Source organism: Hippoglossus stenolepis, chromosome 10 (assembly GCF_022539355.2).
Source record: "Hippoglossus stenolepis isolate QCI-W04-F060 chromosome 10, HSTE1.2, whole genome shotgun sequence".
In the NCBI taxonomy this organism is placed as follows: Eukaryota; Metazoa; Chordata; class Actinopteri; order Pleuronectiformes; family Pleuronectidae; genus Hippoglossus; species Hippoglossus stenolepis.
The window spans coordinates 15,068,775-15,092,667 of NC_061492.1; the positions used below are offsets into that span (position 1 = coordinate 15,068,775).

The 23,893-nt window shown below is 44.6% G+C and overlaps 2 protein-coding genes across 2 annotated transcripts in view; one reads left to right on the forward strand and one right to left on the reverse strand.

Moving 5' to 3' along the window:
* LOC118116418 (ryanodine receptor 3) overlaps positions 1-15,693 on the reverse strand; it is a 114,094-nt gene extending 98,401 nt beyond the window's left edge. The window contains exon 1 of the mRNA XM_047341642.1: positions 15,188-15,693. Coding sequence (XP_047197598.1) covers positions 15,188-15,235 — 48 coding nt within the window. The 5' untranslated portion in view covers positions 15,236-15,693. The remainder of the gene's footprint in view (positions 1-15,187) is intronic.
* A 2,113-nt stretch (positions 15,694-17,806) lies between these two features.
* LOC118116763 (formin-like) overlaps positions 17,807-23,893 on the forward strand; it is a 55,005-nt gene continuing 48,918 nt past the window's right edge. Inside the window, exons 1-2 of the mRNA XM_035168602.2 lie at positions 17,807-17,904; positions 19,077-20,722. Of these exons, the coding sequence (XP_035024493.2) occupies positions 19,186-20,722 (1,537 nt within the window). The 5' untranslated portion in view covers positions 17,807-17,904; positions 19,077-19,185. The remainder of the gene's footprint in view (positions 17,905-19,076; positions 20,723-23,893) is intronic.

Below are 23,893 nucleotides of genomic sequence, written 5' to 3' on the forward strand. Positions count from 1 at the left end.
GAGTGGCCCCATGGGAGGAGGTTGAAAGGTAGAACACTGCAGAAGAGAAGAGAGGAGAGGATAGGAGAAGAGGAGAAAGGAAAGGGTAGGGTAGGGTGTTGTGGGATAGGATGGGATGGGAAAGGAAAGGAAAGGATAGGGTAGGAAAATAAAGGAAAGGGTAAGGTAGGGTGAGGTAGGGTAAGAAAGGAAAGGAAAAGAAAGGCATGGGTAGTAAAGGATGGGTAAGGGGGCTGGGGTAGGGTAAGATTGGAAAGGGAAGCTTAGGATAGGACAGAATAGGAAATAATATTACAGGAAAGGAGAAGATAGAGTAACAAAGCCAAATGCAGCAGACCACAGCACTTGCCTCCACTTGCCTGTGTCCCCATGTGACACTGTTCTACAATGTAGCAGGTAATAAGTCTCCATCATAACCAGGGGCCTGCTGCCAGTCATGCACTGTACAGAGGCTGGCTCACACACTGAGACTTTGTTCTGGACAGATTGATACAGATGGTCGGGCACTGCAGGACGAAATACAGCTGGGCAGCAGCTCCCACCTTGTCTTTATCCTCTCACACAGGGAAGGTGCAGAAAAAGACCAGGTGTTTCCCAGGCCTATTAGTAGGTGAGGAGAGGAGACTGCAGTCTATAATGACGCACTGCTAAAACATAGGGCATGGCACGATACCAAAAATGTAGTAGTGATACTGATACCATGAAATTTCCACGATTCTCGATAACCAATATGATACCACGGCTAAAAGCAAAAACAATAAACTCCATTTACTTCAACACAAACTCCTTTATAAAAACATTTGAACAAACAACCTCATGAACTTTCACTTATCAGGTATGGCTCAATGAAAAACAGCAGAGGCTGCACACATGCAATGTACTAACACACATACACACCTACTCATACTCAAGTGCTTTTGTCACTTCAGACAAATCAATGGGATTTAAATTCTCTATCAACACCAGTTATCAGACTGAAAACTATTTCCAGGAGTAATTATGGACAAAAGTGTTGGGTTCCACCAAAAATCTTTCCTGCCATCTTTTCCCACAGTACATCCATCCTATAGTGTCAGGAGAACCGTACATGTCTCATCAGAATCCAAGTGTTAGGTTGCTTTGAACTTAGTTGTGGCAGTTATGCTACAAACTTGTGACACTAGTTGCTTCCTGTTTACTGAGTTGATACCTTTTGACTGGATGGCACCACAGGTGTATCCTTGCAAACAATTTAGCACTTTAAGCTGCATGAGACATTGCTAATGTTCAGGGGCATCGCATCAGGCTGGGCAAAGCAGGCTACTGCCTGGGGCCCCGAGCTAAGATGGGGCCCCCCGAGAATGGCTGATTTAGTTGGTCAACAACGCCAATTGAGAAGCCCCTTCAATTTTATGGCAGTCTGTGTCCAGTGCAAGAAACTGCAATGACACCATGGTCGGATGTCCCCAAACAAGGCCCCATGCCAATACCTTTCTGCGAGGCTGTGTAATATGACTGCTCCAGAATATTCTGCTGGGGATTACACAGGCTCTTCTCTGACTTTACTGTTGCAGTGATTCACAGACTTGTAGCTTTAATGCTCTCACACACTGGGGTTTGAAAGGAAGTTGTACCAGAGGAGAGAAATGATTTGTTCCCATGACTCAGTGTTGCTGTGTAAATGGACGTGCTAATGCTCATCTTGAGGGAAACTGCTGAACATGCTGCTCCCACTGCACATACAGACCAACGGAGACACAGAGGGAGAGAGAACAGAAAGAAAAGACAAACAGAGCTGTAGAGAGCACAAGGAACTCACATACACATCATTAAAACCCCCAGGGCAGGGTGACATCATCAATGAATCTCGACATCCTCTAAACTTCCCCGCCTCCTTTAAAGGCTTTGCTCGGGCCGGGGAGTATGACAGCTTTACAGCTTGGTATTGAACGGTGTCTGTGGCAGCGAAATGCATGCAGCTGCATCCTGGACTGCTCTAGCATGAATGCAATACGCTTGGAGAATCGTCAAAGACATTTTCTATTTGTACATGAACCAACCATCTCTACACCTACATCTGCAAGACACTAGCTGAACTACAGTTTTGTCCCTTTTTTTCTTTGCAAGAATGAATAAATATAGGAAATGCGAAACAATCACAGGTAAAATGATCTAATCTGTGGTGGTTCAATAGTCCCATCAATATTGGATCCTCTCAGGTTGTTGACTGCAACACATATTGCACTTTAGACCTTGGCTGTCTAATCACTGAAGGCGATCTAATTACCCAATCACCATACCCTCACACAGCCACAGCCGTGAAGAGCAGCAGCCGCACGGAGCGAGGAAATCCATCTTAAAGATTGGACAGGTATGGTGCTCGTTGTGAGCCAAATAGCTTGGGGTGAAAAACGACTGCATCTTAAGTGACAGAATGTGTGTCTGTTAAGAGGATATATATATGTATATGTATGCATATTAGAGCATAGATGTTACAAAGAAGAGAAAAGCAGTCCCCGAAGAATGAGGGCTGCTACAGGCCGACTGAGGAGAAAGTTAGATTGACAACATAGATGTGCAAAAGTGAAGATGGAAGTGCTAAATTCTAATTAACATATTAATGGCATTGTCACATCCTATTTATATTCTCCCTAGTGTGCGTTAGCTCAATGGGATGTTACACAGACTTCGACTGATTTGGACATTTGCATGGACGCATGTTATTCCAGAGTAATATTTAGAAAGGTTCAGGGTTGCAGGGCATGTGTAATAGCAGCCTTCGTCCGTCGCACATCACACAGTCTCCGTCTGGACAACAAACTGCTGTCTCTCTACCGCTCTGTGAGAACTCGCAGAGGGAAATGTGTCCCATGTTTGCAGGGCAATAATGGTAACTCTATTCTATTGAAACTAGTACGCAACGTTTGTCAAAAATGTGGCAATTATGGCAAAGTAAAGCAATACAAGTATGGATAAAAAGTGCAAATACAATATAACAGAAGATTCGAGACACTAACAGAATCATGAGACAAAACTCAGGCTGAATTAAAAGCAAGATTAAAAAGATAGCACTTTAGATTAGATTTAAACTTATTAGGATATCTTACTATTATCCTAATGTGAAACAGGAGACTGTTCCGGAGCTCCTGGACAACCAGAGACACTCCTCTGCCTTGTTCCGTTTTGAGATGAGAAAGGGGGACTGAAAGGAGTAGCTGTGAGGATGTGAGGTTTCTCTTTCATAAAGAAAAGCGCAACGGCCAATGGGGAAACTTCCAAAAGTCAGCGATCAATGGTGTATCTTCAGTCAGTCATGCAACACTCGTCTGATCAATGGTGTAACTTACAAACTCAACTTTACTACTCCTTCACATACTCACTCATGGACATTCGGGGCTGTAGGGCTGGTCCGAGGCCATCCAGCCCCAAAAACAAGTGTTACTAATGGAGCCCTGCAGGCAGATCAAACCCCTCCCAGGTCTCAGTAGAGAGGAAGCAGAGGAGGGAGGCTCTATAGTCTTTTATTGCACCTTGCAGCACTGCTTTGCATCGCCAGCGGTGGCTTTAATGTGACAGGCTAAGTAAGCATTTTCATCTCTTCCGTGCTTCCACTGTCCAGGTTATTGAACAAAATGGAAAAACACAGGGATGCAGCACCACTGTGTTGTTCCTAACTGCTTTCAGACCAGATGAAACTATTATTAAGGGAGAAGAATGGGCTGGTAGGACATTGTTTCTCATAACTAAATGATTCCTAGTGGGGGATGCTCTGGGGCAATGTGAGACAGCACTATAGCTGGGGCTTGCTCCAGGAAACAGAAGGAACAAACGATGCTACCTCGTTGCAGAGTAGCCTCATTTCCAGGGGATTGAGACTTCTTGCGGCGGAACACAGAGAAGGGTAAAACTGGCTGCTTCTAATCTCTGACGAGCAATATGCGGTGTTTTTTCAGGGCAAGATTCTTCTTGGAGGTCCAGAGGGAGAGCAGCACTAACAGGTGCATTTGCAATTGTCCTGCATCCAGGAAGTGAAGCATGAATGTTGACTCAGTATTTCAACAGTGTGACGCTACAGATAGACCCAAGCTGTGTCGGGATGGAGATTGCACTTTGCTTTCAGGTCAAGAAAGTGGAAACAGAGTGACCTAGAATACCAAAGGGAGCAGTGATTGCAGGTATTTCAGATGCCACAGCCGGGAGGATGCTGTATTGTTGGTTATATAAAACTATGTTTAGCAGCCACTGGGGAAATATGCTTGTGTGCTTTCTTACAGAGAGCTGGAAGAGTTTGATTGATACTACCTTCATGTCTACATAGTAAATATATGAAGCTATAGACGGCAGCTAGTTAGCTTACCTCAGCATGAACTAGGGGCAGTGACTTTTGTTTTACATTTGGTTTCTTCCTCCTTCAAGACTCTGTGCTATGCTGAGCCAACCGGCTGCTAGCAGTAGCTAGTACATTTCATCTCATTTCTTTAATCTGCAAAAACCAAGACAGTTACATTGGAATTATCTTATTGTTAGTAGCTACTTCAAGGGTCGCAGGTTACATTTTTACCTTTTAACAGCACCAGGCTATAGCTGTTTCCCCCTGTGGACCTAAGTCTTTATAATAAGCTAAGATGTAAATTCAACAGATTCCAATCCCCACATCCCTTTGCTTTTGTCAAGAAAGACACTGTTTAATGATAAAACTAGTTTAGTTGTTTACAAATTAAATTGTATTCTGCACTGCAAAGCCCTCAGCAGCGTAACAGTATTATTCCCTGTATATGCAATAATGGTGATCACAGTGTCAGCTTCCCTGGGATAAAAATATCCATTGTCCTTTAAGGCCTGACCTGACTATGCTTCTTCATAGCGCTGATCCACATGCTTGCAAGTGTAGCTGTGTCAGGCCCCCAGCACAGAACAGAGAGCTGAGACGGAGCTACAGCTGAGGCACTGCTGTGTCAAACTCTATTTGTTCAGGGACTGGTGAGGTTGCCCAGGTGAAGGGTTGTGGTGTCAAAGCTCAAACACAACAAAGACACAGGGAAAGGGATCACAGAAGAGAGGAGAAGGCAAACAGAGACAGTTTGACTAATCTCACGATTGTCAAGATTTAGGGAAATATCACCCAGAGCAACATGCCATGGAAAAAAGCAGGTGGGAAAAAGAAGGGGCTGTGATGCTGAAAAACAGACATCGCCCCTCATCGGGCCGCAGAGTCGAAAAAACAGCCGCTTGTGGGGCAATTTTTACTGCATCAAATATCAACCCGCAGCACTCTGATTTGCCATACATTTCAGAAAGAGGCCATTACGAGCATGGTGAGGTACTTTTGAAGTGTCAGCTCCTTGGCTATAGTGCCAAAGTAACACTTCTCTAAGTTAGGAGGGAGTGTTACTGGGGGCTGAGGAAAACTGAGTACTGCTGCAGAGGTACTCAGCCACTCAGAGGGGCAAAAAGTGCTCCACCATCTCTGTATGGTTCCCCGCCTGCAGGGCTAGACACAGCGTTTCTCTATTGAAGCACTGCAGAGTACCTGAAGAAAGTAGAAAGCCACCAAAAAGTTAGAGCATAATGCTAGTTTAGCAGAGAATGCTCTTCAAATCCAGAGATGTTACGCACTAATGATAAAATGTGTAGTTAACTTAGCTGTACAAACAACCTACGAATTTCCTTGTCTTGCCGGCAAGACAGCACAGTGCATTTCTTTGTAACACACATCGTTGACTCTGCAGCAACAAGGCCCAATAAAGAGGGTGATATCTCCTCATCGGTGCTGGCGTGGCGCGACGCAGAGGTTGTTAAAGAGGTATGAATCTTTTATGAGATGGGAAACGCCACCGTTGTCAATATCAGATGAAAAGGCTGAGACTTTGGCACCTGGGGGGAAACATCACTGCATTTTCCTGACACAACAGTTGTTGTGGCAGCAGATGCATCTATGTGTGAAGATCCTGCAAAATACTCAATTACCCACTCTCAGGTGAGTCACTAACATGCACTGGTGGCACTGGGAGTATCTTGCCCGCAGCATAATGATCTGGCATTGCATTTCCAGAAGACTGTCAAGCTTTGCTTAGAAAGACACTGTAAAGTTAGCTCTGACAGCAGCAGATTGCAGCAGTAAACACTACTTCAAATGACTTATTAGGGGCACAGACAGTAAGGAGAAAGAACATCGGACATAATTACGGCAGACATACCAGAGCTGCTGTTATGTAGCGCAAAAAACAAAAGCAGTAAGAGTTTTAATGATTCTTATCCATGGTGAAATGAAACACTGTCATTGTTTCTATGGTAAAAAGGGCTGTTAGTTGCACAAGTAGGGAAATTGTAGCAATGCTGGTTGCACAGCAGGCCCTGTGTGAAGAGCAGGTTAAATGAGCCAAACTTCTTCTCCTTTAATGAATTTGGCAGCATTCTTGCAGCTAATTATAAAAAAGGCGACTCATTGGTTTCTATTGGGTAAGATGGCAGAAAACTGTGGAGGAGGATATAATTGATGCCGTGCGTCCCATTCCGCTTTTTCGTGATGCATCAAACGATTGAGAAAACAAAGGTAGAACCACAACAAGCACCTTTCCTTCTAGCATTGTGTTGTCTTTTTATTGTTCTTCTGCTTTACCAACCTAAATATACTCTTTTGCTTTCCAGCCAAGAGTTAGACAAGAAGACTGCTATTAGCGCCATATTTGTCAGTTCAATATAGAGCCAGGCACATAAGTCGGTTAGCTTAGCACAAAAACAATGAGCAAGGGGAAACGGTTAAAAGAAAACACGACATTTATCTCTTTTAAACCATCGGACAGAGGTTGGCTTATTCCCCTCGCTTCCACTCTTTACACTAACCCTTGCTAATTTGTCTCCTGGCTTTGCTACACTCTGCAATGGACACTTGAGAAAACATCCATTCCTTCAGCAAACATCTCGCTGGGAAACTTCACAATTAAAGAGTTCACCGAGCAACAAGGACATCTGGTAAAGTTTGCCTCCTGCCAGGTGTCAACTAGTTTCAGCCCATTAGCTGTTTTCCTCTCTCCCAATCTTTGTGCTCACATACAGTATTTTAATACCGTTGAATTCCCTGTTAAAGTTGTTTAAATTTACATGTTTTGGATTGCTAATGAGAAAAATAAACTACAGAACAAGTATGAAATAGTGATTGAAACTACAGAAAACTACATATTAACCAGCAGTCACTTCCAAGCCATCCTGCTCTGCACTGCTTACATCTTGATTTTATAACTGCAATGTCATCTAATAAAATGAACACACACTTAACTTGAGATGATGACTATGCTGTATTTTCTGTGTGTATGTATATGCCAAATGATCACTCAGTGAGAAAGTTAGAAGTGAAAGAATATCTTTCATATTTTAGCCGTTTACACATCTCATCTCAGTGTCCAGACATTATCATCCAGAGTCTTTGTCCTTTCAGACATGCAACACGCAACCAGGGATTGTCTATGTGAGACGTGTTCGCACCTACTGGAAATATTAAGTTAACACACTCACTCGCTCACTGTGAATTCTCCAGACAATGACCTTGTCAATTCAAAAACAATACATAGACTCTGCATGTGGGGACTTGCTGGGTAGAGTTCATTTGTTGCCCGGTTCAACTTGATTTTGATATTTGCGCTCACACAAGCACAAACAGCTCCTCAATTATTCAGTGCTTGTGTAAAGGCAGATTTTGGCTCCATCTGGATAACAAACTGCCGCTCCACCTTTCTGCCAATCACTGACCAGAGTAGACACAGTGAAAGGTGTGCCTGTCGCTTGCATGGCGGGTGACTGTCTTCTACAGGAAGTAGCTGAGGTTTGTCCAGAAAGTCCCTAGATTTGTTGATGGGTGCTTTTTAGGAAAACATTTGCTAAAGGGGAGAAAAAGGCAAGTCAATGTAGTGACAGATGTGCTGCCTTGGCAACACTGTCTGCAAATGTCCCCCTGATGAGGTAATAAAACCAATTGGGAAAGTCCCAAAACTCAGTTGGCCGACTAATACTTCAGTCAGTTGTGTGGCACTTGATGGATCAATGGATGGATCCACTCCACCATGAACTCATGCCTATCAGTCACTTAGATACGGACATTTGGAGCTATAGCACTGGACAGTGGTGGGTCCAGCCAAAAAGTGGTACCTTGCAGATGTGTCTGCAGTCTGTAAGGTGGAAGCCAGGTAATTTGATCAGGGGATGTAACATCACTCAGGTAAACTACAACTAAAATACCAGCAATGCAAGATTTGATTTATCTACATGCACCCAACCGCTGTGATCATTTTAGAGGAAAAGATGAGAAAAGAAGGTGCCAGTACAAATTTGTGGATTGCACAGATTTTCTATAGCCACAGCTTTTTTGTAGTACCGTAGCATATTTAGAAATGTAACCTTTCATGTTTGAGCCAGCACCAACTGCCAAGAAGCAGTGGCAAAGAGAAGCAGATAGAGATGTGAGATGAGAAATGGCCCTGCTAGCTATGGAGGAGGCAGCAGCTAACAGTCACTGATGGCTGAGGAGACTCAGGCAAGTGTGCACTTATGGTGCTCAAGTGATTTTAGGTTATAAATTTAAACAAGATGAAGAGGAGAAAGTAAAATGGTGAGCAGAACCAAAGCAGGAGGGCTAGGATACATGAATGTGTGTGTGTGTGTGTGTGTGTGTGTGTGTGTGTGTGTACTTTTTGCACAGGCCACTGGTAGCATATACCAAAATGGTGGTGGGGTTTAAGTGTTTGGAACTAACAGCATTGGTGTGCAACAATCTCAGGTTTATACATTTTCTGTATGCTGTCAGTGGAGCTTGCAGGATTGATTACACTGCATTGTTGTCGGGTCCCAGGCAGCCAACTGTGGATATCGGCAGGTGGCCAAAGAGCACAAAAGAGGTTACAGAAAAGCAGAAAGGGCTGTGACTCATCAGCATCTGTGGTATTTGTGAAGATAAGGGAAAAATAATTGTCCCTCTAAATTAGGTGGGACATTACGGGCAACTGATCAGGGGAGAAAGGATGTTTTATTCCTGCAGTGAAGAACAACTTGCAAAACACTTAGACAACAACCAGGGAGGTTTGTAAAAAAAAAAACATTACATTTGAACAGATAGTTCTGATGAGTTTTCATAAGGTGTTATTTAATCATAGATATGTTTGAGATTCTGAAATGACAAAACTAATGTATCATTTTAACTAGTCAGCTGACTGCGGTAATTCTGCTTAATTTTTTCATTCAGATGTACAAACAAATGTACAGGATAAGTAAATGCTATAGCTAACACTATACACTAGACTACAGGTAGAATATACTATATAAAGTATATTTTATTAAGAGAATGAGGATCCAGTAATATCCTTTAACAATAAAATCATTTAGATGTTGGCTCCATGAAAAACTGGAAATACTGCACTGTGGCTGTATGCTTCCCCCAACCAGAGCAGTTTCAGTGTTTATGCAAATCCTGCGACCTTTGACCTCTGAAATCTAATCAGTTCATCTTTGACTCCAAGTGACAACTGGTAAAAAAATCTTAAGAAATTCCCTACAGGCAGACTTGTGATATCAAGTTCAAGAGGCCAAAACATGTGTTGAGAGCCCAGCATAACCTTGACCTTTGACCATTATATATGTATTAACTGAAAATATAGAAAATCATCTGTTAAGTGTTGATGTTAGTTTTCAATTTAAAGTACAAAATATTTCAGCTCCCATGTTTGAGGATTTGCTGCTTTAATCTGAGGTCAACATAAACTGAACTGTGACCGGGTTAGTGGCGAGGTCAAGAAGGCAACTAAAAGACCAAGCTTTGGCCTCAGGTCATTTTGCGACGGGTATTTGCGATCATTGTTAACATTTAACAGAAGTGTTCATTTGATTAAAAGAAATTTATAGACATGTTCATTAATAATTAAAATCAATAGCTGCAGCACTAAACTTCTGCAAAGCAACAAACGATAGAAGTGCATCCTGGGAGCCCAGCAGCACTTTGGATGAGTCCACATTAGTCGGTGCAGTCATATCAGGGCTTTCCACCCTCTGACACTGTAGCTGAGAACATGAATGGCTGATGTGACAGAGGTCTTCAGAACCAAGAGAAAATAACAACAGGGTCTTGGTTCGGAGGAAGGCGCTTCATACGCTGCCTTGTTAAATATTCATGCTCCGAAACACCAGATCAATCAGGCCCGCTTACTGCATGCCACCGACATTACTGGGGAAATTTCTTCATTTGGTGGCACGATCAATATCTCATTACAGCAGCTTTACACCGGATTGTCTCCGGGCAGGCCTGCTGGCTTCATTCACTCTGCATCACGGGCCTATCTAATCTGTCCATTTTCATCATGCAACACAAGAGAAACAGCCTTGTGCTGATCAACACTTCCACTTCAAACCTCACGCCAACATACTTTCCTGCAAGGTGAGGCTCAGAAAGTGCAAAACTGAGGATTGTGAATGAGTCTCAGGTGATGCTAATGGTAGATATGAGGTGAATCAATATGGCAGTGAGGATATAGGTTATGTGCCACGCAGAAAGGGAGAGTATCTGTTTGATCAATACGCCTCATACGTGATGACGTAACTTTGCACTTTGAGTCGCTGAAATGCAACTTTTCTAAGAATGTGCAGCACTTTTCTCTATGAGAAGGGGCAATTTAGGGCTCGGTATCTTGCCCAAGGACACTTCGGCATGCAGAATGAGGAAGACTAGGATCGGACCGCCGACCTTCTGGTTAGAGGACGAGCGCTCTAACCTCTGAGCCACAGCCGCCCCTTGCATCTTTAAACACATGCAATTTGGCAACAGTGAATGCTAGAAGATGCGAGTCTTGGCCAGAGCTCGTTAGAAGCTCCTCTGCTGTCAGTGCCCATGCACTTGTCCTTCCATGTTTGAACTTTTTTACTGTGGTTGATGCTGCATCAACCAAATCACCACAGTAATAAAAGTAAAGATTGAAACTGTACAACTAACCATCTATAATTTTACCAGGATTAACATGAAACCAGTAACCGTTTTATCCCTGGTCAGAAATAAATGAATTATATAGGAAAAAGAAGCAGTCACACTCAGCATCACTTTTCTGAATCTCATAACATATTCAGTAGCATTGGGTAAAAATATATGCAAAAAGAACGTGGCAGTCAGAATTCGCATCATTAGAAGAAAAATTCTTGTTTTCACGAAATCTCGTCTTTACATATCTATTTGCAGAGTGGATCTCTGCGCTGTGATCTGCAACATTACACTCAAAACGCCTTTTGGCTGCTAATGAAACTGAGCTATTACTTTTTTAATCCAACCATGAAATGACAGCAGACCTCATCATAATAACATTAAAGCTCCCCTCCTTAGTGTCAAGCAGAATGCAGCGATGTGCCGAACTGAATTCCCCTCAGTGGGAATAATTTCATGGTAATCGCTAATAATTATACGCAGGGCAAGTGACAGAGAAAACAGGAGGAGCCAGATATGACAGCACGTCCGGAATACTTGTGGAGCTGGAATCGTGATGGATATATGACACTGAGAAACTACTTGTGATGAAAGGTCAGCAAAAACCTTGAAAACGTGTTCCACGTGCACTCTGCTTAAGTAAAACGGCCTAATTAAAGATCCCTGCAGTCGCTACAGTAAAGATAATTTATATCTGACTGCTCGCTGCAGATCAAGGACAACTGTCGTTGCCTCTGGGGCAACATGGAGCTGTGAGATAGAGCCCCTGCCTTCCCAGGATCTTCCTGCCTATTCAGCACATAGATACACACAACATGCAGAGCCAAGGCAGAGATCACAATGAATATGTGGAAAAAGAGGACGCACAGGAAGAGGAGAGCTGAAAGATTAGGAGATGAAAGTTAAAAGCAGGAAGAAGTGAGGCAGCGAAATGGGAAACGGGATGAAAGTGAAAGCCGAAAAAGAGACGTACAGAGCAGACAAGAGGAACGGCAACAGGGGAATGAAAGAGAGAGAGCGACCCAGCAGGGCGTTCAGAGACTCGAGTGGGTGAGGAGGCAGCGAGCTCTGGCACTGACGCCACGGGGACACACACGGCACAGCCCGGGAAAAAAGGATCCTTTATCGCTTCACTCTCTTTCGCTTTTGTTTTGTTTCAGATTTTTTTCTGTTGTGGTACCTTTTCTCTTTTTGCCCGCTTGTTTTGGCTCATTGCACTACTTCTTCCCGTGCATGCCGCATTGACAGTGAACGCCCGGATGCAAAGTGAGACCGATGCCTTCACATAAACAAGCCGAGTGCTGCCACAGTGCATTAGTCACAGCCCTAGTCTGGCCTTTTCAAGGTCGCTACTCCCACTCAACCTGCTAATAGATCCCCGGGATTTGATATTCACCTGGGGGGGGGGGGCAACAGTTGTGCGCGTGTGTTCGTGCGCGGATGATCACGCCGCATGCTGTGTCATGTTTGCACTGATAAGAGGCGTTCTGTCGGGATTGGTGCATGAATTAAAAGAAAAACCAGAATGACACAGGAACAAAACTTTCTTTTTACGATTCCCTCTTGTTCTTCCTCTGCCTTGCTCTTCCTCTGCGATTGCTTGGCGCATCGTGGTCACGCACTTCATTTAACAAACTACCCGAGCCATAAAACCAGAAGCTGATATTTTAATTCACTATGCTGCTTATTATGAAGCTACTGCTCCTGGAGCTGGTGCATCTGAGGAGATTTGCCAAACACGACGAATAAAGTTCCTGGAGAATATGCAGCCTTAATAAACTCTGCGCAGCCTCTTGCTCCTATTGACATTAAACAGCAGTTTGGGGAGGGGGGGAAAGCTTTTCTCAGAGACTCACAATCAGCACCGTTCCTCTTCCTGTAACATCAAATTACCCACAACTGAGATACCCTCGCCATGCCCCACTCCTCCTCTCCCTTCCTCCCACAGAGTTTGGGTTTATAGGCAGCAGCAGCAGTCCGGCAGGGATCATTTCTGCTCCCACTCCAGGGAAATTACTTTGTGTTGTTAGAGAGAAGGCCGTTTGTGAACTGCTTCATCAAGCTCCTTGACTCCACTAACATTTTGGATGCCAGCGAGAAATATAGCCCCTTACATATCTCAGCACACTGTTGCCATCAAGTCATACAATGTAAAGGCAGGGTTAGAGCCAATGTAAGTGTGTGTGTGTGTGTGTGTGTGTGTGTGTGTGTTGGAAAAGGCATATGCGAATCTAATCTGAGCATTTGTTTCTGCAGGACTGAATTTAGTCATGTACTCAAGATAAATATGTATCTCTATAGCATGTGTGGGCATGTACTGTACATACTCGTGTGCGTGTGTGCTCGGTTATTCTACACAGACTAGTTCAGCTGTGCCTCGCTTGGACTGATGAATAATTTCTGCACTGTGCTCTGCTGTGGCACGTCTGGTGCAGCCTGACTGCACCACACAGCTACAGCTCTGCATTTGCATTCATTACACACACACACACACACACACACACACACACACACACACACACACACACACACACACACACACACACACACACACACACACACACACACACACACACACACACACACACACGAACACTGAGCCTGCCTACATCCCAACACCATTCAGCCCGTCAGCTGTTTCCCGATTTAAGGAGATGCAACAAGCTGCAAAGCCCTTTTTAAAGCAACAGTAGTTTCCTATTATTCAATGCCATCTCACTTTTCCTCCCATTGTCACATCTGGAGGGAAAAACTGTTGTTGCCATGAACCCAACTAATAGGACCAAAGCAGTCAAGCAAGCAGAAAAACAACAACACGACTCTTACAAAAACAAAAATCCTGATTCTAATTGCAGATTGGTGGTTTTTCCATTCGAGCCCAGAGAAGAGGTGCGGTGTGAAGGTGTAAGATGAAATGTCAGCTCTCCTTTGGAGCGGCAGCCATGCTGATGCCGTGACCTCTGTGTGCTGTGGTTTAAAGGTTGCAGATTCTGCCACATGGGAGGAGGTGAAAGGAAGGGCTCATTTTTTTTAAAGATCGCCGCCTTCCCCGGAGATAAGAGAGCCTTTCAGCACAGAGCAAACACAGACTTAGTCGAGACGCTGTCACTTGAGGGCAGAGTCATGGACGTACACTGTCTGCCTGGATCTCTTTTGACATTTTGACACTGTTATTTGTACTTTGTAAAATCTGTCCTGAAGCCTCTCAATTAATCTCTGACAATAATGGGAATAAATTCAATAAATATGACAATGATTTACATGAGAATACAAATACCTCTATGATACAGCCAGTTGTGCATGTGTGAGCAGCTTAATAAAGGTAAACCACAAGCAGCAGGTCCACAGATATGTGCGACCAAACACCTCCTACTGTCTCGGGGGTCTATCTGGAAGACCTCCAGCCCTCCGCTCCTTCATCAACCAGATCAGAGTGTATTTTCAGACATGACACATCTCTCGATGCATTTCACCATAGATGAGCCGATCATGTCACCATCTATCTTTGTCAGCGGCAGAAAACAAGTTCACGCGCTGCCAGATACGTCCGAGCCCCGACACTCATCTTCTCAACTGAAAGAATTCATTAGTACTAAGTGGCAAATGTTTTCATTGCAGTGTGTGGCACTAGAGTCGCAGGTAGTTTATTGTAGAGTCTAAACTGCGGTTACGTCCAACAAGTAAGACATCAGGGTGCATCGAGACTGCATTTATTACAAAATGTTCATTTGCATAGATATTTGCTGCTGCACAGGAACCCTGGGGCGACTGTCTGGACGTGCAGCCAACACTGCCAGACTGGCACGTTTGAATGCACAGCAAGCACACTGGTTCAGAACTGCCTTCCTCCTCACAGACACTGAAGTGATAATACAAGAACAATTCAGCCTTGTAGATCAACCCTGAGTATTTCAGGGATTATAAGTGAAATCACACTACAACTTGTAACCGAGAGGGCGCAGGAAGGTGCATATGTAAGTTTTGCACGGCAGGAGAAATAGTGCTGTCAACTTCTTGAGACAGAGACTGCAGGGAAGACAATAGCTGTCGGGGAGCGATGCGCAAAACAACGGGGGCACTATCAACGCCTCTAAGATGTGCAACAAGACGCCAGGTTATCAGAGGGGATGCGATGGAATAACACCAGAGGAGCGAGACAAACGATGGGCAGCGATACAGAGGAGCGAGAGCTACACATTTCTCCACATCACCGGAGCGGCAGTGCTTCAAGTGCAAACAGGCAGGAAATGTACTCACAGTCCGGAGGAACTGGATCTCATCCTCTCCCTCTCCACCTTCAGCCATGGCCGCACAGGAGCCTGCTCACGCTCGGGAAGCCTCCGCTGGCTCCTCTCACCTATCGATACTAGCATATAGCTAATCCGCGGACCATACACAGCGGGCACACGACCGCAGCATGTGTGTGTTTCACTGAGGCCGCCGCGCACCGCCCGGAGCAGGAGGAGCAGGAGCAGCAGGAGGAGGAGGAGGAGGAGGAGGAGCAGTGTGTGTCAGCAGCAGCATCGGTGGGCTGGAGCGAGCTGGGGGACGGTGTCGTGAAGCCGAGATACAGCAGCGGGGTCTTTATCTGCCACGTCACCGGCAGACCTCGTTAATTGCAACCGGGGGCCGCGGCAATATTCAAACATTAGCGGGTTAAACAGAAGCAGGGAGCGGAGGGATGGCGGATCCGTCCTGTGCTCACAGCCACGTCTCCTCTCACAGCTGCACATTCACGTCACGTTACCGGCTCGGTGCTGTGGCAGATCAGCACCACGGCCAGCTCCCTGCCGCTCAGCCGCCACTGCCACACACATCCGTTGCCACGGAGCGTGTCACTGTCAACGTAGGAGACAGCGAATATTGGTTTATTGAGCGAAACATTTGAAAGCATCAACACAAGTCCACCACATTCCCAGATCTGTGTTGCTATGATGCATCGCTGCTTCTGAAGATCTCAATGAGAACATTTGCTGTTTACGCTTCACCTCATGAATACAACCAATTCAAAAAGCTGAAGAACCCATTGCAACCTCCTGACTGAATTTTTATTAGCAATGCATCTACCATCATTCATAAGCAATACCAGGTCAAAACTACACATCACAGCATATTTACGTTTATACCTTAATTCCATGTAGTTATTTATACCATATTATTCATCGGGTGTTCTGTTCAGGTGTTTGCTTCTGTGTGCAGCACTTACAGTGACAGTAAAGGCTTTCTGATTTCTGATTCGTATTATTTATAATCAATTTACGGATTTATTTTTATTGGGTTACATACCTTTAGATAACTTAATTAAATGTGATTCAACTCAATTATACCTTAACAGAATAAAAGTAAGACTTGGACTTTTCTCGTGGACAAAACAGTCATAAGTGACCTGTAACCACTGATTTCCTAAAGTCACATTGGACCTTACTGGTTAATGCTTGAATGGAACACATCTCTGGTGGTGATGCGATGCTGCCCTCTAGCGTAGGTCCTGTGACCTGCAAGGACCTGCTCTGAGCCTATCTGCATGTTTCCTCCCATAATGCCTTGTTCGCCTCCTTCCTTTTTAACTTCATTCATTTCCTGATCCGTATTTATCGCAGTCTCTTCAGAAAGAGTTTTGATGTTTCAAAATTATGGAAGATCCATCTCAAGATTGTTTCCTTGGTGTTTCTGACTAATGACAAACTCCACAGATCACGATGCCCACAGTGTTTCATTGTTATTAGGATTGAATTACAAACAAATCAACTGATTATCCTTTAAGCACTATAGGTCTACATGAATGTGGAATTTGGCCCCATGGAGGTGAAAGTAAGTGAGTCATTCTTGCATTCCTGAGTTCATAAATGGTCATGTAGGGTCTCCAACTTTTAAATGTTAATCTTATTTCCAAGCCTGAATTTCAACCAGATTTAATTGAAATTAAAGTCTATATACTTGCACACAAAACGTGTGTCCATGTATTACTTTTTCTGTTTCCTTTTCTTTTAAATGTTCAGTGTGTAGAATGTAGTGACATCTAGTGGTGAAGTTGCATGTTGCAGCTGATTACCCTTCACCTCGCCTCCCCTTCCAAACATGAAAGAGAACCTGTGGTAACCTTCAGTTCTCATACAAACTCAAAGGGTGTTTAGTTTGTCCAGTCTGGGCTACTGTTAAAAACATGGCGGCCTCTGTAGAGACGACCCTCTACATATGTAAATATAAAGTATTTATACATAAAAGGCTCATTCTAAAACAACAATTTATACAATTTAGATGAAACAAACTGGTGAAAACATCACTAGGATTATTTTGTATTCAATTTCTGCCAGTAGATCCCTTTCACCTAGATCTTACACACTCAACCTCTACATTTTCAGTAGGCTCTGAAGTTATTGCAGCTGCTACAGAAACGAATGAATTCATTGTGGCATTATATATATATATAAATGAATCCCCTACTGTTCCTTTAAATACTAGTATACCTGGGTCATAAAATGTAACTGTTATGAATTGGAAAATGTTAGTGTAGTGAAGCAGCAGTGCTCATGTCAGCCTCTAGGTGTCTCTGCTCGGTAACAGATGGATTCACCTGGGCCTTCATGGAGCAGGAGGTGTAGTGTGACGCTCTCTTACCTCTAAACTCTCATATCATCCTCTGTGATGATGCAAACAAATGCAAATGCAAACAAACTCCACTTGAACCTGATTACCATCCATTTCCTGCTCCACACACACACACAACACACACACATCCCCTTATCACATGGCCCACCTGCCAGGCTGCAGCTGCACTCACTCCCAATGCGGGACGTGGATGGATAACGCAGAGCCAATCAGGGAGCAGGGAGCCGGCGGTGGACGCTCCCATTGGTCCGGCCTCCCGTCCATCAGGGCGGAGGAGCCCAGTGAGAGAAGCAGCGGTGTTTCTGCAGCAGCAGCTCAGAGATGCGAAGGGGGGGATATCTGCCGTGTTCACTAAACCGAGGAGGGTAAGTCACTGTTTGTGTTTGACGAGCTGCTGCTGTGTGATACCTGCTGCAGGTGCAATGCTCTGTGACATACTTACTAAGTATAAAAACCTCAACCTGAGGCTGATGCGGAGTTTATTTTGAATGCATTGACTTTGAATCATAATAAATTCAGCTAAATATGTGTCGATCTTACTTGTAGTGTTGCAGCTGTAACCTTAAAAAGCCTGTTTTAGTGTTAGTTGTGCTGCCATCTTAACACTGTCAAACGTAGTGGTGGTTGCAAGGTGACAGGCTCAGAGGATCATCGTCACAGCAGTGTGTGTGTGTGTGTGTGTGTGTGTGTTGTCATGTAAACAGTGCAGAGACGGTGAGGGAATCGTTTGGATCACAAGTAGAAATGGTGTGTGTCTGCTTTGCTTGTAAACATGGCAGCCCCTGCATGCACGGGGCCCTGCGTGTGTCGTCACCGTTTGTGTGTGTATGTGTTCGTGTGAGTGGCAGGATTCATGCTGCAGACTTCTGAAATGTTGATGAAGTGTTGTATGTGCTTATACAACAAATGCAGGAGAGGGATGTGTAGATGATATAAGGTCAAGGACGTTAGGTGAATAATAGAGTCGGTTTTATTTTTGCTTTTTATGATGTGAGAGGAGCAGTTTGTGTTTTTAAATCTCTACATTGGCATCCAGGTAGTAAGGGCCCTAGATGTGAGAAATTGTTAATATCATACTTTAGGGTTGGGCGATATGGCCAAAAATTATGGCCAGATAACATTTTTCATCTGTCAATATTGATGATTCTTAAGATAAATGTCACATTATTATTTCTTTTAAGTTTAAAGACTGATTTTTGCTCATGAGTGAAAGTTGTGGCTTTAAGCTCTTCTTTATGGGCAGAAAATGACAAACACATGCACAGCAAAACAACAACTCTTAGTTAGATCATCATCTGTTATACCTAATCACTGTGCTTGGGTAAAGAATATATATTGCAATTTTGTAATATTGATATTGAGGAAAATAATATTGCGATAATGATTGATATTGTTTAATTGCCCGGTTCGACTTGAAATCAAAGAGAAATATAAAAAGTCTGGCATTAGGGCTCACGAAATGTCCATAACATGTTGTTTAGACATCCTGTATCTGTTAAGTCTGATTTATCGCTGCATGCTACTTTCTCTCTGACAGCATCTTGACAGGCCAAGTGATGAATGGCCAGAAATCCTCCTCTGCAGTCCGAGCCCAGTCACTCTGTCGGGGGACTGACCACTTACTTTGGACCGCTTGAGTGATCAACATGGCTCCCGTCATGGAGGGCACACACACCGTCTTGATCCTGTATGCGCCCATCCGTGAGCTCAGCAACATCAGCCTGTATAACCCCAAGAGGCGGGCCCTGAGCTTCAAGTACAAGAGCCTTGCCCCTCATTCAGAAAGCGCCGGCAATGGCCATGACTGGGGAAAGGAGGATCTTGCGGCGTCCAAACAAAGAGGCCAGTCTTCCTATACCTCGGGAGAACTCCTCAACTCTCAGCAGGCAACAAAGGAGGTTGTTGCAGAGCTCTGCTGGCTGGCGGCGGAGCACCACCAGTTGCTGGCGGTTCTCTTATCGCTGTGTCGGGACTGCGCCAACAAGGTCAGGATGGGTAACCAGGATGGGAAATTACAGGATTACATGGAGGGTCAGGAAGCTCACGTTGGAAGTCAGGTTCTCAGCAGCAGCAGCAGCAACTATTCTCACGCTGTGTCTCCGGAGCATAAGAGAGCCACGTCCAAGAGCAAGAAGCTGAAAAAGTTTGGAAGCAAGAAGCTCGACAGTGCGGAGGATTTCCTGAACAGTAAGATAAAGAAGAAAGTTATAAGTGGGACTTCAGGCGCCCAGAATGGTGTGGCCGTATCTGCAGCCTCAGTAGTGGAGCCGATCCCAGGTATTCCAGCCACCGTCCATGTGTCTGACAGCCCAGCCACCGGCTCCTATGTAAGTGCAGTCAGTAATCCCATCCTGCCAATGGAGGAACCCTTCCAGATCGGCCGTGAGGGCTGGGACTTCATGGAGGACAACCGGACATTTGACCCCGACATGTATTTCTGCAGCGACTTCTCGGAATACGACAGCGAGCTGGGTTTCGAGTCGTCTTATTGCAGCCTGATGGAGGGACTGACCCGACGGGAAAGTGGGAGCAACCTTCGACCAATTAAGAGGTTTGACTCTCCGGTGGAGACGTTATCTGAGAATGCATCAGCAGTCGGGTCCGCTCAGCAGCTCTGTGGCAACATCAATCAGAGGAATATAGGGGTCAGGGTGGTGGCTAAAGTGCAGGATGTGGAGGGGAGGGTGCACCATGTTAGCCATACGAGCCCAGAGAGGGAAGGGTCCGCAGAGTGGAGAGGGACAAATGGAGCCCACCTGGCTGGGGTTGGTAGAGAAACGACAGGTAACAAGCAGTCTGAGGGGCTATGGTTGCCCCTGTCCAATACAACCAACCCTTCACCCTCAGCCAAATCCCGCATCAAGAGCCCATCTTCTGCGTCTCTCGCCGGGGTCTTCAACACCTCTTTCCCCGCCTCAAACAGCCTCCAGAGCATGTCCCCAGTCCTGTCCCCTCTGCCCTGTAAGCAGGCGAGCCCACAGCTCAACCACCGTATCGTGCTGCTGTCGGACAAGGACGTGGACCCGGCCCGCGAAGGCTCCAGCAACATTGACGAGTCCAAAATCTTCACAGAGGTCATCGACAAGAACGGCAACAAGCGCACCATCACCCGCCTGGACCTGAACCTCAGCAGGAGGCCGAGCACCTCCAAGTGGAATTCCTCCAGCAACTCCACAACAACAGGTGAGTTATGAGAAATCCCGCCTCTCCAACTCCAACAGCACTTTGAACACACTGATTCATGCCTTGATGTTAATGTTGACGTCCTGGCTGTTTTATCGTCTCAGACAGGAGCATGAAACGGTTGTCAGAATGTGCCCTCGCTCCGGAACTGCTGGAGCTGTATTTCAAAGAACAGAGCAATATGCTTTGAGAGAGATTCATGTGTCTGTGTGGGTGTGTGTGTCAGTGTGTGTGCGCCTGAGGTTTTTGTTGAAAAGCTCCAGCAATTTGTGTGCAACACAACTGACAAACTATTTCTGCACAAGGAGTTTCACTTTTTGTCACTCCACCACAAGCTAAATCAACAGAAAGGCACTGTTTTACAAAGCGTCTCTGTTAGGATTTAACTGCTGGTTTCTCGTCCTGGCTTTGACATATGACCACAAATTAAAAACTATCCAGCGGAGTTGAACAAGGGGCAAGCGGGGCCTGAGAATAGTTTGGCCGATGATCCGTTTTAACGCTCTCAGTGCCGCGGGAGGGAAAAGGCAGAGATTAGGAGTGGAGTGTCTCAGATCAAAGTTGACACAGAGTTTGAACTGACCAGGGTTCTCGTGAGCATGGTGTTAACTGAAGCATTGCCAATTTGGACTCGGAGGGATCTGCTGTCCCTCCCCTTAAAAACCCCACATCCTAACCTCTTTCACAGGAAGCTGACAAAGGATCACGGACCCAGGCGGCACAAGGCGGGGGAGAAAATAAGGATTAGAAGGTCCTTATCTGCGGGACTCCTTTCCCCTTTTTTATAATCTAACGATGACAGAATAAATGGATTTAAACTCTCGCAACATACATAATCTTTGCAAAGCCACAATAATGTCACAAGCTTAGATCAGCAGTGCCCCTGTGACTTTTCATCAGTGCCCACTGTGTGAGCTTATACGTTTCAGTAGAAGAGGTTTTCTGTGTTGGTTTAAAGTTTATACACCTTCACTGGAATCTCTCCAAGCTGCACAATTCAATTTGATGCTTTAGGCCTTATTATTATTATTATTATTGCATTAGGTACCTCTGTTACGTGGTTAATCAACCCTTTCAGTCGGTGTCATTCAATCTCTACTTGCAGCGGCAAACAGATGGCCTCCCATTGATTATGTAATTCACTTAAAGACTGTGGAAAATGTAGATAGTTTAATCCCTATTTTCAGAACAATGCTGCATTTTTTTTAAAGGAAGCCCCAGAGTGTTTTGAATCATTACATCATAGACTATGGTGCTCGCCCAAGCAGCACAAGTCAGCAGCGCTCAGCAGCAGCAGCAGCAGCAGCAGCTTTTAGAGGGAGGAGGGAGGAGTGCTGAGCTGTGTTGTGCCGAGCTAACTGGTGAAAAAGGGAATGAAGAACCCAGCTTTACTCATGCGGAAATAATTTGTATCAATTCCCACTGAAGTGACGTTGTTCCTCACACACGTTGGCATTCACACACATTAATAATGTTACACTCCCATCTACGGGGGTAGGAGCGCAACATATTATCACTAATGGAGTTTCCTGCCCCGGTCCCAAAAACCAAAATCACAACACCAGATCATCAATATTGTGCAATGAATTATTACTAATACTTGTGACAGTAGAAAGTGATAGTGACCGGAAAACAAACACACCTCAGGGTGAACCAAGGTCAAAACAAAACAGGTGCTACCTAGATCTAAGTGAAGCAGAACAAACCAAAAGACATTCATTGAACCCTGACTCCCTAAACTAACAATAAACAAGAGAAAAGAATTCAAAAGAAAATTTAACTTCAGCCCCACAGTCTCTGTGTTATGTACAATGAAGGTGACTAATCCTATTTACACATTTACCACTGCATACTACTCACAAACGCAGTTTCATATTATACGAAAACGTTACATAAATGGGCGCTGGCAAAAACCAGGAGAATTTAAATGGCAGGGTGTTAAACATGAGCCAACCAGCGGCCGACACCTCTCCGGGCCGAGCCCACACATCCATCCAGTGAGGACCTTTTTATATACAGTCTATGGTCAGGACGGAGACCTACATGCGGACCCAAAGATATTCACAGCTGCAGAGTACTTAGTACGCAGATTGGAGACCTTGTTCAGACCTGGTATTAAGTATAAGTGGTCACCTGAGACACATTCAGGATGCATTTTAATGTCAGATGTGAACACACTTACTTAACGGTGTCCACTTGTTTTTCGGATCTTTCAGGACGAATGTTAATACCAGGTCTGAGCAGGGCTTAAATTGTTAATTGTAATTGTAAATGTGAGTTTGAATAGTTGCTTGTCTCTATACGCTGGCCCTAAGATACATTGGCGACCTGTCCTGTCCTCTTGCCTAATGTCAGCTGCAATATTCTCCAGCCCCGCCACGACCCTTAAAGGTTAGGCGGTATAGATATTAACTAGATGGGATGGATAACACATATGCGATCTGTATGAAAGAAGATCTGCTCACATTGTTGCCTACGTCATGCTTTCCACATGCTTCGTGCTGCACAGTCTTCAGAGTGGTGCCTTTAATCTTAAACAGAAAGCCTCCGTCAGTTCTGCTGCATCCGAGCTGTTTACGAGATCGCCATTTTGCTGCTTGATAATTGAACACACTTCAGATGTTAACACAGATAAATGAACATCACAGTGTCCAGCCAAAAAGGGGCTAAGTGGGTCAGCTTGAAGCTCGGCCCTTCAAATGTCGAACTAATTATCATCCGGGCTCTTTAATCTCCGCTCTCCTATTGAAGCTCAGTGCCTATTAATGAGCTTGTGCTTATGCAGACGGTCATTTTAAACAAATTCTCTTCATGTGCTAATCCTCCTGCACTGCAGTTTGTGTAACAGGACACCTTATGCATAAAAGTGTGTTGGATTTGTGTGTGTTCACCATAGACTGGATATAAAGATGGACAACGCATCTCCACCACTTCCCACTATCCAGAAATGAAGCCAAAACATCCTGCATAGCAACACTGCCATCTTGCGCTCAACCAATCAGTCAATCTCAGCTGTCAAGTATCAAGTAACCCATTAAAACCAAACTCACCGGAAAAATTTGCACTTAAAAAAACATAATTGTTGTAAAAACTACCTAAAATGATAGAAACCATCTTTGATAAAATTCGACGTATACTTAGACTTTTTAGTTTGGTTCATGTATCACGATC